Genomic DNA, 19,640 nt, shown 5'->3' on the forward strand with positions numbered 1-19,640 from the left:
TTTCTAGTTTTAACTGCTGGGTGGCAGTACTCTAATAGATGTAAGTTTTATTTTCTTGAGATCATAAAAGCTAAAAAAGAATTATTGTGAAAAATAACATATGGATGGTAGAAAAGAAATTATGTGAAATAGTGTATTTTTGCAGCTGACTGTATCAGTAGTTCTCTTCTTGTTTTGCAGGTTTCCAAGCAACAATCAGTGCTCCACACATGGTAAGTTAAGTTTGTTCACTTGGTTACAAATGGATCATATTTTTCTCTATAATCATTTACTTTAGTAAAAAAGGTTTAAAGAAAGTTTTAAATTTTTAATTATATCAATTTATCATCTATGAGTTGTGTGGATTGGTAATGAACGTCATTTTCTTTTTTGAATGTCTTATTCTTAATAGAGGGTCTGTAGAAGGAGCTTTATAAGGTAGAAACTGGCATATTAAAGTTTTTGGTGGTTGTCAGTATCTGTGACATGTAAAAATTGAACATAAAAGGTTGGTTAGTAGAGAGTTAATTAAAGGAGATAATATTTTAAATAGTATAATGGACATTTTATAGAAATCTCAAGTTGAATATTTCACATTTTATGTGGAAAATTCATTAGGGAATGTTTAAGTATAAGAGCCATTAAGCTGCATAGCTCTTTGAGAAGGACTTAGTTTGAGTGATCTAGCAGTTTTAATTTGTTGGGAATTTTCTTGGGTTTTATTTTATTTTATTTTATTTTTTTGAGACCAGTTCTTACTTTGTTTCCCAGGCTGGAATGCAGTGGTATGATCATCACAGCTCACTGCAGCCTTGACTCCTGGGCTCAAGCAGTCCTCCCACCTCAACCTCCCAAAGTGCTAGGATTACAGGCATGAGCCACTGTGCCCAACCTTTTGGGAGGTTTAAATGTCAGTATTTGAATGAGTGCTCTTGTTTTATTTTGTAGGAAAGAACAATAGCTGTTCTTTTCTTTTTCTTTTTTTTTTTTTTTTTTTTTTTTTTTTTTTTTTTTTTGAGCTGGAGTCTCACACAGTCGCCCAGGCCCGTGTGCAGTGGCGTGATCTTGGCTTGCTGCAACCTCCGCCTCCTGGATTCAAGTGATTCTCCTGCCTCAGGCTCCCAAGTAGCTAGGAATTACAGGTGCCTGCCACCACACTCAGCTAATTTTTTGTATTTTTAGGAGAGATGGGGTTTCACCATGTTGGCCCGGCTGGTTTTGAACTCCTGACCTCTGGTGATCCACTCGCCTTTGCCTCCCAAAGTGCTGGGACTATAGGCGTGAGCCACTGCGCCTGGCCAGAACAGTAACTTTTCTGATTCTCTGCAAGTATTTGGGGTTGGAGAAGCTCTTATTTAAACTTAATACTGAAATAAATTCTATTTGTATTTATAGTGAACTGATAATTATACTAGAAGAAAAAAGCAGACATAAACATTGAATAGAAATGTCTTTTTGAAACATGATAGAAAACACAGAAGCCATTAAAAAAAATGATACATTTTGAAACTTACATATCTAGGATTTTTGCAGAGAAAAAAATGTTATAAGCAAAAATTAAAGAGGAAAAATTGGCTGTGTGTGGTGGCTCACACGTATGTAATCTCAACACTTTGGGAGGCCGAGGCAGGAATATCGCTTGAAGCCAGGAGTTTGAGACCAGCCTGGGCAACAAAGCAAGATTCTGTCTCTACAAAAAAATTTTAAAAATTAGCTGGGTGTGGTGGCATGTTCCTGTAGTCCTAGCTACAAGGGAGGCCAAGGCAGAAGGATTGTCTGAGTCCAGGAATTTGAGGCTGCAGTGAGCCATGATTGTGCTACTGCACTCCAGCCTGGTTGACAAGAGAGAGACCCTCATCTCAATAATAATAATTAATGATTGAGGGAAATACTGTAATACATTTGACAGCAAGGGAAAATTTCAATATGTAGACACGTATGCATATGTTTGTGTTTGTGTGTATCCTGTTAATAAGTAAAAGACCAGTAAGCCCAAAATAAAATGTGTAAAGGACAGAATTGATAGTTCATCGTGGCCGGGTATGGTGGCTCACATCTGTAATCCCAGCACTTTGGGAGGCCGAGGTGGGCGGATCACCTGAGGTCGGGAGTTCGAGATCAGCCTCACAAACATGGAGAAACCCTGTCTCTACTAAAAATACAAAATTAGCTGGGCGTGGTGGCACATGCTTGTAATCCCAACTACTTGGGAGGCTGAGGCAGGAGAATCGCTTGAACCCGGGAGGCGGAGGTTGTGTTGAGCTGAAATCGTGCCATTGCCCTCCAGCCTGGGCAGCAAGAGTGAAATTATGTTTCAAAAAAAAAAAAGAGGCTCAGATAGTTCATTGAACAGAAATACAAATGACAGTGACATTTAAACAAATGAAAAGATGCCATCTTCACGTATTAAATTTTTTTTTTTTTTTTTTTTGAGATGGAGTCTTGCTCTGTGGCCCAGGCTGGAGTGCAGTGGCATGATCTCAGCTCACTGCAACCTCCGCCCCCTGGGTTCAAGCAATTCTCGTGCCTCACTCAGCCTCCCTCGTAGCTGGGATTATAGGCATGTGCTACCATGCCTGGCTAATTTTTGTATTTTTAGTGGAGATGGGGTTTCGCCATGTTGGCCAAGTTTGTCTCAAACTCCTGACCTCAAGTGATCCATCCGCCTTGGCCTCCCAAAGTGCTGGGATTACAGGCGTGAGCCACTGTGCCTGGCCATTAAAAATTTTTTTTGTAGAGACAGGACCTCACCCCAGGTTGGTCTTGAACTCCTGGGCTCTAGTGATCCTCTTGCTTTGGCCTTCTAAAATGCTGGATTACAGGCATGAGCCACCATGCCCAGCCTCATCGTCACTTATACTTAGTAAATTGCAAATTAGCACTATAATGAGGTACCAGTTTTCAACTATCAGATTGTTAGAGATTAAAAACTTTGATACTCTGTATCGGAAATGGAAAACTGGCAGTCACATACTTTTTTGTGTGGGAGAGTAAATTGAATGTTTTTGGAAGACAGTTTTGGCAGTATCTATCAAAATGTGAAATAAATATAACTTAGATTTCCCAGTTTTATTTCAAGATATTTGTCCCATAATATAGTTACATGAGTGCAGAATGACTTAAGTTATTTATTGACGTCTTATTTATTATAATTATAAAAAATAGCAATGTCCACAAATGGTGGATGGTTAATAAATTATAGTACAGATGCTCCTTGACTTACATGGAGTTATGTCCCTATAAATCCATCATAAGTTGAAAATACTGTAACTCTAAAATGCATTTAATATTCTTAGCCTACCAAACTTCATAGCTTAGCCTTGCTTACCTTAAATGTGCTCAGAACACTTACATTAGACTATAGTTGGGCAAAATCAACTAACACGAAGTCTATTTTATAATAAAATGGTGACTATCACGTGTAATTTATTGAATATTTTGCTGAAAGTGAAAAATAGAATGGATGTATGGGTACTCGAAGTACAATTTGTACAGAATGTGTATCATTTTTACATCATTGTAAAGTCGAGAAATCATACGTTGAACCACTGTTAAGTCAGGGACCATCTTAACCTCCATGTTGTGGAGTATTGTGAGACGGTTAAATGAAGGAGCTCTGCAAGTACAAATATGACAAAGTCTTCAAGAAATACAGTATAATACTTACAGGTAGTTTTTTGGGTGGGAAAAATAAGAATGAAACAGTATAAAAGTTGAGTCCCAAAGGGTATTTAGAACATTCTTTAATGTGTGAAAATCACATATGCACACATACTTGTACATATATGTTTTTCTTTGGGAATGAAAACTAAAAATGATTTATTCTAAGATAGGGAATTAGCTTATTTGGGACATTACGAGTGGAAGTGAGATCTGATTTTCACTGTATGTCCTTGATCTGTTATCAATTTCTTTTTCTTTCTTTCTTTCTTTCTTTCTTTCTTTCTTTCTTTCTTTCTTTCTTTCTTTCTTTCTTTCTTTCTTTCTCTTTTCTTTTCTTTCTTCTTCCTTTTTTTTTTTTTTTGAGACACTGTCTCACTCTGTTGTCCAGGCTGGAGTGCAGTGGGGTGATCTTGGCTTACTGCAACCTCTGCCACCCGGGTTCAAACAATTCTCCTGCCTTAGCCTCTCAAATAGCTGGAATTACAGATGTACACCACCACGCCTGGCTAATTTTTGTATTTTTAGTAGAGACAGGGTTTTGTCACGTTGGCCAGGCTGGTCTTGAACTGCTGGCCTCAGGTGATCTGCCTGCCTCAGCCTTCCAAAGTGCTGGGATTACAAACTCGAGCCACTGTGCCTGACCTGTTATCAATTTCTTTATTCCTTTTTCTTAATTTTTTTAACATTTTAATTTATTATTATTATTATTATTGAGATGGAGTCTCCCTCTGTCGCCCAGGCTGGAGTGCAGTGGCACAATCTCAGCTTAGTGAAACCTTTGCCTCCCAGGTTCAAGTGATTCTCCTGCCTCAGCTTCCTGAGTAGCTGGATTTATAGGCGCCTGCCACCACGCCTGGCTAATTTTTGTATTTTTAGTAGAGACGGGATTTCACCATGTTGGCCAGGCTGGTCTCAAACTCCTGACCTCAAGTGATCCATCCTCCTTGGCCTCCCAAAGTGCTGGGATTACAGGCCTGAGCCGCTGCACCTAGCCCTTAAGTTTTTAGTTTTTGGTTTTTTTTGAGACAGGGTCTTGCTGTGTTGCCCAGGCTGGAGTACAGAGGCATGATAATGGCTCACTGCAGCCTAGACCTGCTGGGCTTAAAAGATCCTCCCATCTTAGCCTCCTGAGTAGCTGGGACTATAGGCACATACCACCACCCCTAACTTTTTAAAAACATTTTCTTTAGAGATGAGGTCTCAATGTGTTGCTCAAACTAGTTCTGAACCCTGGAGCTCAAGTGATCCTCCCACCTCAGCCTCCCAAAGTGTTAGGATTACAGGCGTTAGCCACTGGTCCTGGCTTTCTTTTTTCTTTAAACCACAGATTAGGAATGGCTTTTTTGTATATTACCTATTCAGTAAGTGATTAAAAAGAAAAGTTACAGTCTTAAGATAATCTGCAAACAGTTTGAACTACTACTGAAGGGGGAATTAACGAATTTTGTAAGTATAATGGTTGAAAAATGTATTCTTTTTCTTGAAGGTAGAATGTAATATAGCACCCCCGCTCTGGCAGGAGGCCAGGTTAAGAGAGAATATTAACTGCTTATCCCTCCTTTGTGCCCAGAGAGGCTTATCTGTGTTCCATCGTTTTACATTCCTTGAGGCACAGTGATTTCTTGCTTCCCTCCCTAGCTCGGCTGTAAAGTCACAAGGTTGATAAGTAATTGCTACAAAAGCATGTATTCCCAAGGATGTAAGACAGGGTGTAGCAAATGTAAAAGACTAATTGACTGCCTTTGTTCTTGCTTCTGCAAGTACGCTTCCTGCAGCACGAAACTCCCGCCACAAACTGCTTGAAAGGTGATTGATCCCCTTGTTCAGGGATCAGACTTTCTGGACCCTAGTCCAACTGAGCCGGTGATCACCTTTAAATAATTAAACACTCTCCTGAACTGAGCTCAGTCTGTCCCATCTCTGATTTTTCCCACAACACTACCTAAATGAAAGATTTATACAGAAGCATGAATGTGACTGGGTGCAGTGGCTCACGCCTGTAACCCTAATACTTTGGGAGGCCGAGGCAGGTGGGTCATCTGAGGTCAGGAGTTCGAGACCGGCCTGGCCAACATGGCAATATCCCATCTCTACTAAAAATACAAAAATTAGCCAGGTGTGGTGGCAGGCACCTATAATCCCAGGTACTCAGGAGGCTGAGACAGGAGAATCACTTGGACCTGGCTTGGGGGTGCAGGTTGCAGTGAGCCAAAATTGCGCCACTTCACTCCAGCCTGGGCAAAAGAGCAAAACTCTGACTCAAAAAAAAAAAAAAAAAGAAGCATGAATGCTAAAAGTTATTTTGGAGAACCAGTATCTAGCATGGTTGGGAAATTCACTGGAGTGGTGTGCTTTCAGGTATTAAGGGAAATACTTAGTGATTTTTTTCTTTCCCCTGAAGTTTGGTCTGGGTGTCCAGTTTATTGCTGAACAAAGCATAGCAATTACTTGAAGGCAAAGGATGCATTTTAAAACAACAATACAAAACAGCTTTATTAAGGTATAATTCTTGGCTAGGCACAGTGCCTTGAGCCGATAATCCCAGCACTTTGGGAGGCCGAGGCCGGAGGATCTCTTGAGCCCGGCAGTTTGGGACCAGCCTGGGCAACATGGTGAGATCCCATCTCTACAAAAAATAAAAAACATTTAGCTGGGCGTGATAGTACATGCCTGTGGTCCCAGCTATTCTGCAGACTGAGGTGGAAGAATTGCTTGAGCCTGGGAGATGGAGGCTGCAGTGACTCATGATCACACCACTATACTCTTGCCTGGGTGACAGATCAAGACCCTGTCTCAGAAAAAAAAAAAAAAAAGATATAATTCTTATACTACAGAATTCATCCCTTTAAAGTGTAGAATTCTGTGGTTTTTAGTTTATTCAGAGTTACACAAACATCACCACTATCTAATATGAGAAGGTTTTCATCACTGCAGAAAGAAACCTTCCTTATACCCATTAGCGGTCAGATCCCAACCCCTGCTCTGCTCAGATCCTGGCAACTACTAATCTATTATTTGTTTCTATAGATTTGCCTATTCTGGACATTTCATATAAATAGAATCATACAATATGTTGCCTTTTATGACTGACTTTTTAGATTTAGCATAATGTTTTCAAGATTTATCCCTGTTTTAGTGTGAATCAGTACTTCTCTCCTTTTTATGACTGACTAATATCCCTTTGTGTGGCTATACAACATTTATCTATTAACTGCTGATGGACATTTGGATTGTTTCCAGTGTTTGGCTATTCTAAATAATGCTGCCGTGAACATTTGTGTACAAATTTTTGTGTGTTTTCCTTTCTCTCGAGTATTTACCTAGGGTTGGAATTACCAGATCATATATGAAAACTCTATGAGTAACATTTTGAAGAATGGCCAAACCATTTTTCAAAGTAGCTGCACCATTTTACAGTCCCACTGGCAATGTATGAGGGTTCCAGTTTCTCTGCTTCCTTGTTAACATTTGTTATTTTCTTTTTTAAAAAAAATTTTATCCATCCTAGTGACTATGAAGTGGTATCTCATTGTGGTTTTGATTTGCATTTCCCTAATGATGAATGATGTTGAGCATCTTTTCATGTGCATATTGGCCATTTCTGTATCTTCTTTGGAGAAACATTTATTCAGTCTCTTACCCCTTTCTTGTTTGTTTATTTTTAATAATTAAAACTTTTTTTTTTTTTTTTTTCCTGAGACATAGTCTCACTCTGTCACCCAGGCTGGAGTGCAGTAGTGCCATCTCAGCTCACTGCAACCTCCGCCTCCCAGGTTCAAGCAATTCTCCTGCCTCAGCCTCCTGAGTAGCTAGGATTACAGGCATGCAACCATACCCAGCTAATTTTTCTATTTTTAGTAGAGACAGGGTTTCACCATGTTGGCCAGGCTGGTCTTGAACTCCTGACCTCGTGATCCGCCTGCCTCAGCCTCCCAAAGTGTTGGGATTACAGGCGTGAGCCACCACACCCAGCCAAAAAAAATTTTTTTAAAGGGTCTTGCTATGTCGCCCAGGCTGGTCTCAAACTCCTGAGCTCAAGCAATCCTCCTGCGTGTGCCTCCCAAAGTGCTGGGATTACAAGCATAAGCCACCACACCTGGCCTCTTGACCATTTCTTAATTGGGTTGTCTTTTTATTGTCAAAACTGTTTTTTTTTTTTGTTTTTTTTTTTTTTTTTTTTTTGAGACAGAGTCTTGCTCTGTCACCCAGGCTGGAGTGCAGTGGCGCAATCTCGGCTCACTGCAAGCTCCGCCTCCCGGGTTCACGCCATTCTCCTGCCTCAGCCTCCCGAGTAGCTGGGACTACAGGCGCCCGCCCCTGCGCCCGGCTAATTTTTTCTATTTTTAGTAGAGACGGGGTTTCACCATGGTCTTGATCTCCTGACCTTGTGATCCGCCCACCTCGGCCTCCCAAAGTGCTGGGATTACAGGCGTGAGCCACCACGCCCGGCCAAAACTGTATTTTATATAAATGCATTGAAAATTTTAATTGTGGTAAAATACACATAACATAAAATTTACCATCTTAACCATTTTAAGTGTACCATTTAGTAGTGTTAAGTACATTTACATTGTTATGCCATCAATCTTCAGAACACTTTTCTTTTTTTTTTTTTTTTTTTTTTTTTTGAGACGGAGTCTCGCTGTGTCACCCAGGCTGGAGTGCAGTGGCGCGATCTCGGCTCACTGCAAGCTCCGCCTCCCGGGTTTACGCCATTCTCCTGCCTCAGCCTCCGAGTAGCTGGGACTACAGGCGCCCGCCACCACGCCCGGCTAGTTTTTTGTATTTTTAGTAGAGACGGGGTTTCACCATGTTAGCCAGGATGGTCTCGATCTCCTGACTTCGTGATCCACCCGCCTCGGCCTCCCAAAGTACTGGGATTACAGGCTTGAGCCACCGCGCCCGGCCAGAACACTTTTCATCTTGCACAACTAACACTCTATACTCATTCAATAACAATTTCCCAGTTTTCCCATTCTTTCTTTACCTCAGCCCCTGGCAACCACCATTCTATTTTCTGTTTCTATGAATTTGGCTCCTCTAGGTACGTCATATAAGTGGAATCATAAAGTGTCTTTTTGTGACTGGCTTTTTTCACTTAGCATATGTCATAGCTTATGTCAGAATTCTCTCCCAAAATGGATGCATTTTTAATGACTTATATTTTCTGAGTAATCTATGACTCTTAATAAGGAAAACGTATATATCTATGTATATATATAGTTACATGGAACATCTATATGAATGTTTATATGTAGGCACATACAGACAGTAAGCATACAGTGCAAGATGTGAGTAGGGTAAAATATTTTTAATTGTATTATATGAACAAGCAGTTGTGATCTTGAATCATTTATTGCATAAATCTTAGCAGTATTGTAGGAGAAGCAGAAAGTGAGGATGCAAAGAGAAATGACGTCTACAGCTAGTGAACCTTAAAATCACAAGCTTGGGAGTAACTATAATCCTGGAATATTTTCCAAACCTATGAAGAAAAATGTGATGGGTGCAGTGGTGAAGAGATTAAAAGCAACCTGTTAAAATGGTATCCTGGTAGCAGTGAGTACACCTGGCATCCAGGTTTGGGATCCTAAATACCACTGTTTACTAAAAGAGTTGAGTACCCCTTGGAGTAGTGACTGACATCTGTCAAGTGAGGAAGTACTCAAAGGCTGAGGAGGTAATGTGGGAAGGACATAGGAGCAGATTTGTAGAGGCTCCCAAAGGCCAAATTGGAGAGGATTTGAGAATCAACAAGAATAATGATGGTAACAGATTATAGCACAGTGAATTGAAAAAGAAAAATTTATGAGTCTGTGGAGACTTAGAAAAAAACCAAAAAGGCCGGCGCGGTGGCTCAAGCCTGTAATCCCAGCACTTTGGGAGGCCGAGACGGGCGGATCACGAGGTCAGGAGATCGAGACCATCCTGGCTAACACGGTGAAACCCCGTCTCTACTAAAAACTACAAAAAAAACTAGCCGGGCGTGGTGGCGGGCGCCTGTAGTCCCAGCTACTCGGGAGGCTGAGGCAGGAGAATGGCGTGAACCCGGGAGGCGGAGCTTGCAGTGAGCTGAGATCCGGCCACTGCACTCCAGCCTGGGCAACAGAGCGAGACCCCATCTCAAAAAAAAAAAAAAAGAAAAAAACCAAAAAGAGCAAGACAGGGAAAAAAGTAAAAATGTGTTTTGGTTTTTTTTTTTTTCAGAAAAACAGAAGAATGTTAATTAATAAATGTAGAAGGAATAATGAAATTTTAAAAATCAGTATTTTGGCTGGATGCAGTGGCTCATGCCTGTAATCTCAGCACTTCAGGAGGCCCAGCAGGCAGATCCCTTGAGCCCAGGAGTTCAAAACCACCCTGGGCAACAAAGCAAGACCCTGACTCTACAAAAATAAAAATAAAGATCACTATTTTGTAATCATCAATGTAATGAATTAGGCAAAGATTATTAATGAATCTAAAACCATTAGGAGGAAGATGGTTGGAGAACAAAAATACTCATGTAGTCTCAAATTAGTACTCTACATATTATTATTATTTTTCAAGTCAGAGTCTTGCTCCGTTACCCAGGCTGGATGCAGTGGCAAGATCTTGGCTCACTGCAACCTCTGCCTTCTGGGTGCAACCTCCGCCTTCTGGGTTCAAGCAATTCTTCTGCCTTAGCCTCCCAAATAGCTGGGATTACAGGCATGCACCACCATGCGTGGATCATTTCTGTATTTTTAGTAGAGACGGGGTTTCACCATGTTAGCCAGACTGGTCTCGAACTCCTGACCTCATGATCCACCCACCTCAGCCTCCCAAAGTGCTGGGATTAGAGGCGTAAGCCACCATACCTGGCCCACATATTATCAATTATAAAGAGAAAAATATGCCTTGAAAGTAGAGTGATCTATTGGTGACCACATTTACTGAGTGGTTGAGGTTGACATGTCCAGTGGTGAGGTGGTCCAATATTATATACTTCCTAATGTGATGCTCTGGGGAAGTTGCATAGCAAGACCTGTGTGTGTTCTTGCTAGAAGTCTTTGATCTGAATCTAACCCTGAGGAAGTAGACACATCTAGAATGTGGTGCATTATGTGTGGGGACAACTGGACAGGACTCTTTTTTTTTCTTTTTTTTTCCCCTGAGGCAGGGTCTTGCTCTGTTGCCCAGGCTAGAGTGCAAAAGATCATAATTCACTATAACCTCAAACTCTTCAGCTCCAGTGATCTTCCCACCTCTGCCTCTCAAGGAGCTAGGACTATAGGCATGTGCCATGACCCACACGCAGATAATTTTTAACTTTTTTATAGACATACGGTCTCAACTATGTTGTCCAGGCTGATTTCAAACTCCTGGCCTCAAGTTATCCTTCCACTTTGGCCCTTCAAAGCACTCGGATTATAGGTATAAGTCACCATGCCTTGCCAGAACTCCTTAAATGAGTCAGTGTCTGAAGAACAGAGCAAAGTGATAGGTGGAGGAAGATAATTGGGGGAACATTCTAGACTGGCAAATGTAATTGCATGAACCTTGAATATATTGGGGAAAAAAACAGCCATTTAACACATATTTGTGTGTTACCCCTAAAAGGGTTCTGTGGAACATTAAGGACTTTCTGGTTTGAAAGTTTGAAATCTCTTGGATTATGTGAGGCTGCATCTATTAAAGGCCTTCTCTCAGCCAGGTGCGGTGGCTCAGGCCTGTAATCCTAGCACTTTGGGAGGCCGAGGTGGGCGGATCACAAGGTCAGGAGATCGAGACCACGGTGAAACCCCGTCTCTACTAAAAATACAAAAAATTAGCCGGGCGCGGTGGCGGGCGCCTGTAGTCCCAGCTACTCAGGAGGCTGAGGCAGGAGAATGGCATGAACCTGGGAGGCGGAGCTTTCAGTGAGCCGAGATCGCGCCACTGCACTCCAGCCTGGGCGAAAGAGCGAGACTCCGTCTCCAAAAAAAAAAAAAAAAAGGCCTTCTCTCTATGTATTAGTTGGGGGAAAAGATAGCTTTAACTTTTTAAAAATTCTTTAAGCTCCCAAGTGCTTGGAAACCTTAGCTTTAAATAAATATACAACTTTTTATTATGGAAAATTATGGAAGAATTCCAGTACAATGTATACAAATAAAATAGTGTAATGAACCTATAAATCACCCAGCTCGAATAATGACCAACAATTTGCTAATCTTGTTTTATCTAACTCTCTCTCTTTTTTTTTTTTTTTTTTTTTGAGGCAGAGTCATGCTCTGTGGCCCAGGCTGGATGCAGTAGCACAATCTCAGCTCACTGCAGCCTTCCCCTGCTGGGTTCAAACCCTCCTCTCATCTTGGCCTCTCAAGTAGCTGGGACTACAGGTGTGCACCACCACGTCCACCTCATTTTTGTATTTTTGTAGAGATGGGGTATCGCTGTGTTGCCCAGGCTGGTCTTGAACTCCTGAACTCAAGTGATCTGCCCACCTCGGCCTCCAAAAGACTGGGATTACAGGCTGTGAACCACTGCTCTTGGTGTAACTCTCTCTTTTGCTGAAGTATTTTAAAGCAAATCCCAAACATACAGAATATTATTTTATCCCTGGATACTTTTTTTTTTTTTTTTTTTTTTTTTTTTGAGACGGAGTCTCGCTGTGTCACCCAGGCTGGAGTGCAGTGGCGCGATCTCGGCTCACTGCAAGCTCCGCCTCCCGGGTTTACGCCATTCTCCTGCCTCAGCCTCCGAGTAGCTGGGACTACAGGCGCCCGCCACCACGCCCGGCTAGTTTTTTGTATTTTTAGTAGAGACGGGGTTTCACCATGTTAGCCAGGATGGTCTCGATCTCCTGACTTCGTGATCCACCCGCCTTGGCCTCCCAAAGTACTGGGATTACAGGCTTGAGCCACCGCGCCCGGCCCCCTGGATACTTTATTATAAATCTCAATGACTTTAAAAATAAACTATAATGCCATTATCATACCTAACAATGTTCCTTAATATCTTATGTCTAGTGCATGTTCAAACTTTGCCAGGTGCTTAAGAATTTTCATAGTTAATTTGCTTAAATCAGTATCCACACAGAGTCTATATGTTGCATCTTTTTGGTCTTGTTTCAGTTTTTTAAAGTCTCTTTTAATTTTTAAAGAAAGACCCCTTTCTTTTTTTAAATGCTATTTATTGACAAAACTATTTTTGTCAATTCTATATTTGTTATATAGAATTTCCCATATTCTGAATTTGGTTAATTGTTTCCTGGTGGTGGTTGACTTCTTTTTTTTTTTTTTTTTTTTTGGAGACAGAGTCTCGCTCTGTCGCCCAGGCTGGAAGTGCAGTGGCCGGATCTCAGCTCACCGCAAGCTCCGCCTCCCAGGTTTACGCCATTCTCCTGCCTCAGCCTCCCGAGTAGCTGGGACAACAGGCGCCCGCCACCTCGTCCGGCTAGTTTTTTGTATTTTTTAGTAGAGACGGGGTTTCACCGTATTAGCCAGGATGGTCTCGATCTCCTGACCTCGTGATCCATCTGTCTCGGCCTCCCAAAGTGCTGGGATTACAGGCTTGAGCCACCGCACCTGGCCTGACTTATTCTTGAAACGTTTTTTTTTTTTTCAGGAACACTTCCTAATGGTCCTTCCTGTTGCATCACATCAGGAGGTCCATAACGTCTGGTCATCCACTTTTAGTGATTAGAATAAGTAGTTGTCAATTTTTTTTTTAAATTGTTACACACAGAGTATAGTTCACACATCTCAAGTGTACAGGTTGGTGAATTTTAACACAGTATGCATGTATAACCACTACCCAGGACATTTTCAGCATCTTAGAAGGTTCTCTTGTGCCCTCCCTTAATTATCCCCCAGCCCCAAGGTAACCAGTGTTTTGGCTTTTATCACCTAGATTCGTTTTGTAGAATAGGGCATTTTCGTTCCTTCTCTTTGGGATTGGCTATTTTTGTTGATAAAATGTTTTTAATTTTTTTTTTTTGAGACGGAATCTCGCTGTCACCCAGGCTGGAGTGCAGTGGTACGATCTTGGCTCACTGCAACATCAACCTCCCCGGTTCAAGCGATTTTCCTGCCTCAGCTTCCCAAGTAGCTGGGATTACAGGTGCCTGCCATCATGCCCGGCTAATTTTTTGTATTTTTAGCTGAGATGGGGTTTTATCATGTTGGGCAGGCTGGTCTTGAACTCCTGACCTCAGGTTATCTTCCCGCCTCGGCCTCTCAAAGTGCTGGGATTACAGGTGTGAGCCACTGCACCTGGCCCAAATGTTTTTAAATCTTTGACATAATTTCTAACTTACAGAAATATACAAATAGTACAGTTCCTGTATACCTTTGTCCACACAGTCTTACATTGATAAAGCAAATCTCACCATTTGCTTTATCATTTATTGTCTTTCCCTTTTATCCCCTCCCTCCTGTGTGTGTGTGTGTGTGTGTATTATATTTCCTTTTTCCCAAGCTCTTTTAGAGTAAATTACAGGCATAATGTTCTTTACCTTTTTGTTTTTTTTTGAGATGGAGTCTCGGTGCAGTGGCACGTTCTCAGCTTACTACAAGCTCCGCCTCCCGGGTTCACACCATTCTCCTGCCTCCCTCCCAAGTAGCTGGGACTACAGACACCCGCCACCACGCCTGGCTAATTTTTTGTATTTTTAGTAGAGATGGGGTTTTACTGTGTTAGCCAGGATGGTCTCGATCTCCTGACCTCGTGACCCGCCCTCCTCGGTCTCCCAAAGTGCTGGGATTACAGGCGTGAGCCACCGCCCCTGGCCAATGCTCTTTACCTTTAAAAATAAGGACATTCTCTTACATACCCATAGTACAATTTTTGAGATCTGGAAGTCAGCATTGATATAACACTATTAGCCAATTTACAGACGTTATTCAGATTTCATCAATTGTTCTGATAATGTTCCTTATAGGAAAAGAAAATGGTAGAGTGTGAGTTTTGATTGTCATGTCTTTTTAGTTTTCTTTAAAGAATGACTGAGAAATGGTTCCTTATTCTTTTACGGCCTCGAAAACCTTAAAAATTTTTATGAATATGGGCCACTTATTTTATATAATGTCCCTCAATTTGGGTTTGTTTGATGTTTCCTCATAATTCAATATGGGTTATGCATTTTTGCCTGGCATATCCCAGAAATGAAGTATCTTAGCAGAGGCATTTGATGTCAATGTGTCCCATAATTGTGATGTTAACTTTGATCATCTGATTAAGGTAGTGTTGACCAAGTTTTTCCAGTGGAAAACTTTTTTCTGAACTCCGTTGTAAAATTACTATTTTTCCTTTTTTGATTAATATTCATCTGAGGCAAACCCTTTGAGATTGTGTAAATAATCCTGTTTTTCAAATGTTAGTACACTAGTTTTAGCTTCCATTTATGATTTTTACCTGAATCAATCAGTTATTATTGAGATGGCTGCCCAAAGGATGATTTTCATCATTTTTTCTACATGTATTTATTATGTGTATATATATTTGTTGGGAAGTTTCCCCTGTTTTTCATTTATGTATGTATAGAATGATGTATTAATTTATCACTATAGATTAATGGATGTGTATTTTTATCAACCAAGATCTGGTAGTAAATGTGTTTACTGCTATTGGATCTGATTTTTTTTTTTTTTTTTAAGATGGAGTCTCGCTCTGTTTCCCAGGCTGGAGTAGAGTGGCGCGATCTCAGATCACTGCAATTTCCACCCCCCAGATTCGAGCAATTCTCTGCCTCAGCCTCCCGAGGAGCTGGGATTACAGGCGCCTGCCACCGTGCCCAGCTAATTGTCTTGTATTTTTAGTAGAGTTGGGGTTTCACCATCTTGGCCAGACTGGTCTTAAACTCCCAACTTCGTGATCCACCCACCTCAGCCTCCCAAAGTGCTGGGATGACAGGCCTGGGCCACCATGCCCAGCCTGATCTGATTATTTTTAGTAATGAGAATACTGGCTGGGTGTGGTGGCTCATGCCTGTCACCCCAGCACTTTGGGAGGCTGAGGTGGGCAGATCACCTGAGGTCGAGAGTTCAAGACCAGCCTGACCAACATGGAGAAACCCCGTCTCTACTAAAAATACAAAATTAACCTTTGTATTTTTGTATTTGCTTATATATGCAAAGAATGAATTCCTTCCTTTTTGGAAGGAGTCACAAGAAACTAGTAATATTGGTTACCTTTACAGAGTGAAACCTGAATGGTTGGAAATGGGAGTACGGTGGAGACTTTTCACTTATAAATCTTTTAATCTTTTTACTGAATTAATTAAAAGTTAAAAATTCACACACTGGAGGTCTAAAATTACTGAAACACGTGATCTGAATGTAAGAATTCTAATCAAACAGTTTTCTTAAGTAATACCTGGGCAGATATAAGGATATATGTTTTGGTTATCTTGGTAGATGACAGTAGTAGGAAAATTTGTAGAAAGTTGGCAACTTTCATTGTATGCCATGATATGTGTACTTTAGTCTTAATGAATATTTTGTTTTCTTTTGGCAGCATGCATATGCACTAGAACTTCTATTTGATCAGTTGCATGAAGGAGCTAAAGCTCTTGATGTAGGATCTGGAAGTGGAATCCTTACTGCATGTTTTGCACGTATGGTAAGAGTTTTATTTCTCATTCTGGCCCCAACGGAAGAATATAATATGATTTGGCTGTATTTTTTTTTCACTAGTGGTTTTCATGTTTGTTTGTTTGTTTATTCTATTAGGATAGTGGTTGGAATGAGCATCACTTAGGATTTTGTTGTTGTTGCAAGTGACAGAACATGCAACCCAAACTGGCAGAGCTAAAAGGGAGTTTATTTAGTGTATATAACAGAAAAGTCTGGGGGTATATACGATCTTTTTTGTGGCTGGATTTAGAAGAGCAGATGTTATTATTGACAATAGGGTTCTCTCAGTTTCTTGGTTTGGCTTTACTTTCCTCCACATGTTGGTGCCATTATCTGGTAAGCTCTACCCTTGTAATCACAAGATGGTGGCCATTAGCTCCCAAACTACCTTCTTCCAAGTTCTCATTTGGCGGAAAAGAATAGAATGAGCCTGGTTTTCTTTTCTTTCCTTTTTTCTTCTTAAAAACAGAGGTTTTATTGCGTTTGGTCTACAGTTGGTATTTCACCTTATCTCATGGTGCAGGGACCCTGGGTAGAGGAATCTGTGTAGTACTTGGTGGGGCATGTGGCTGGGGGATAGATGGTCAGGCCCAGAACGGTTTGAGAAGGAGGGCTGGGGACTCCTGAAAACCTACTGAGAGGCCAGACACGGTGGCTCACACCTGTAATCCCAGCACTTTGGGAGGCCTAGGCAGGTGGATCACATGAGACCAGGAGTTCGAGACCAGCCTGGCCAATGTGGTGAAACCCCATCTCTACTAAAAATACAAAAATTAGCCAGGCATGGTGGAGCACCTGCAGTCCCATTTACTCAGGAGGATGAGGCAGGAGAATCCCTTCAACCCAGGAGGTGGAGGTGCAGTAAGCCTTGATTGTGCCACTACACTCCAGCCTGGACAACAACAACAAAAACCTACTGAGGTACAGTGTGGGGGGTGGGGTTAGCATGGAGAGGGGGTCAGGCTTAGCCCCGATAACTCAGAATTCTACTTCCTTGTTTGGGCCTCAGTTTTCCCACCGGGCCCTGCGACATGTCTGAGAGTCCCAGGGAAATCCAGCCACTCAGGAGCCTGAGATATTTAGCATCATAGCCGGGCCCCCTCTCCCAGGGGACTCATCTCCCAGCACCCTCTCCACTGTCCCTGCCGAGAATGAGCCTGGTTTCTAAACATTCCTACAGGTTTACCAGGATGAAGGTAGAACTTTTGCATTAGAAAAAGTGCTCTTAGAAAAATAATGCCTTGTTGTTATACTTCTGCCTTTTCTCATCAGAGCCTTATCTGGTCAATGGCTATCCAGAGTATTAACTGGGGACCCACTGATGTATGTTGGAGTAAAGGTTGATCTTTGCTTAGATCATCAAATCAGAGTGATTTGAGAAATATCGTGCCTGGAGGCCAGATTGGAAGATTCTGATCTAGTTAAATTGGGAGTTGTGGATCCACCTTGGACTAGAATCCATGTAACTTGCTATAAATGTATAGTCAGCAGACCTCCTAGAATGTAAGCTCCAGGGAGTTGGGCATTTTCTCTGCTCTTTGTTTTCATTGGTGATATCCTAAACATCTAAAACAATGCCTGGCACATAATAGGGACTCATATTTTCTCAGATGTTTTGCTCATTTTGTAGAGGTTAAGTCCTTATTCATGGGTATCAGTGATTTTTTTTTAAGATTAGAAATACCATTTAATAAATGACTCATTCTCTATACTTGACATGTTTATAGTTTTAGAGGATGTATTCATTTTAAAAACTCATTTGGTTCCTGAGTTATTTTTCATAAAATGGCATTAATGTTTTTCACACATTTACCATGTGTGAAAGTGCTTTGTGTTTTAAACACTAGTGCCTGTGTTCTAAGTGCCACCCCATTTTTATGATGGGGTATATGCCTTTTTCTTCCCCATCTTGTACTGAGGAACCTGATTCATAGAAGGAATGATTGGCCGGGTGTGGTGGCTCACACCTGTAATCCCAGCACTTTGGGAGGCCAAGGCAGGTGGATCACCTGAGGTCCAGAGTTCGAGACCAGCCTGGCCAACATGGTGAAACCCCCTCTCCACTAAAAATACAAAAATTAGCCAGGTGTGGTGGCACATGCCTGTAATCCCAGCTATTTGGGAGGCTAAGGCAGGAGAATTGCTTGAGCCCAGGAGACAGAGCTTGCAGTGAGCTGAGATCGTGCCACTGTACTCCAGCCTGGCCAATAAAGCGAGACTTTATCTCAAAGAAAAAAAAAAAGGAGAAGGAATGGTTAACTTGCCAAGGTATGTATGTATGCAAGTGATGACACTTAGACAAGAACCCAGATAGTCTGACTTCAAAGCCTTTATAAGGGTTACTTTTAAAAATTTTTATATTTTTTCAAAACAAATATACTTAATATTTTAATTTACAAATAAATAAATATGCAAAGAAGGGATTTTTGTTGTTGTTGCTTTTTGTTTTTTGTTTTCTGAGATGGTCTCACTCTGTCATCTAGACTGGAGTGCAGTGGCACGATCTCAGCTCACTGCAGCCTCTGCCTCCCAGCTTCAAGTGATCCTTGCACCATGTCAGCCTCCTGAGTAGGGGGACCACAGGCACATGACACCACACCTGGCTAGTTTTTGTATTGTTTTGTAGAGACGGGGTTTTGCCATGTTGCCCAGGCTGGTCTCGAACTCCTGGGCTCAAGTAGTCTATCTGCCTCTGCCTCCCAAAGTGCTGGGAATATAGATGTGAGCCACTGTATATATTTTCTTGTTTTCTACTAACAGCTGTAGAATCAAGTGTAGAAATTTCTTCCCATCAGGCGGGAGGCAGAGTATGTGGTGGCTCACTCCTGTAATCCCAGCACTTTGGGAGGCCGAGGCAGGCGGATCACGAGGTCAGGAATTTGAGACCAGGCTGACCAACGTGGTGAAACCCTGTCTCTACTAAAAATAAAAAAAAAATTAGCTAGGCATGGTGGTGCGCACCTGCAATCCCAGCTACTCAGGAGGCTGAGGCAGGAGAATCGCTTGAACCCGGGAGGCAGAGGTTGCAGTGAGCTGAGATTGCACTACTGCACTCCAGCCTGGGTGACAGAGCGAGACTCTGTCTCAAAAAAAGAAAAAAAAAAAATTCCTCCCTGTCAAATTTATTATGTAACATTTTAATATTTAAAGTTATATTTAGATGGCATTTAAATAGAAAATTATTGTACTACTATTAAATATTGGTAATTTTCTTCAAAGTTCTGGATTTAATCTAAGAAAGTAATTTTTCTTAGTATTATAAGTTTTATTCAATGGGAGTGATGGTTGAGAAAGGTGTATATATGGTAAGTAATGTATGATAAACTGAGTGTTTAGCAATCTATAGAAGGCTTAAGCTATTTTTGTTTTCTCTTTGCAGAATATGACTTTAGATAAGGAAAAGCATCAATAATACTTTAGAAA

At 41.4% G+C, this 19,640-nt stretch overlaps 1 protein-coding gene across 5 annotated transcripts in view; it reads left to right on the top strand.

The window, feature by feature from the left end:
- Nucleotides 1-19,640, top strand: part of LOC105489009 (protein-L-isoaspartate (D-aspartate) O-methyltransferase) — a 64,616-nt gene that overhangs the window by 25,978 nt on the left and 18,998 nt on the right. For 3 of the 5 annotated variants that reach the window (XM_071096597.1, XM_011753575.2, XM_011753574.2), the window contains exons 3-4: nucleotides 181-212; nucleotides 16,099-16,203. In XM_071096597.1, the coding sequence (XP_070952698.1) occupies nucleotides 181-212; nucleotides 16,099-16,203 (137 nt within the window). The remainder of the gene's footprint in view (nucleotides 1-180; nucleotides 213-16,098; nucleotides 16,204-19,640) is intronic. The other 2 variants (XM_071096596.1, XM_071096595.1) reach the window with 1 other exon arrangement.

Source organism: Macaca nemestrina, chromosome 5 (assembly GCF_043159975.1).
Source record: "Macaca nemestrina isolate mMacNem1 chromosome 5, mMacNem.hap1, whole genome shotgun sequence".
Lineage (NCBI taxonomy): Eukaryota > Metazoa > Chordata > Mammalia > Primates > Cercopithecidae > Macaca > Macaca nemestrina.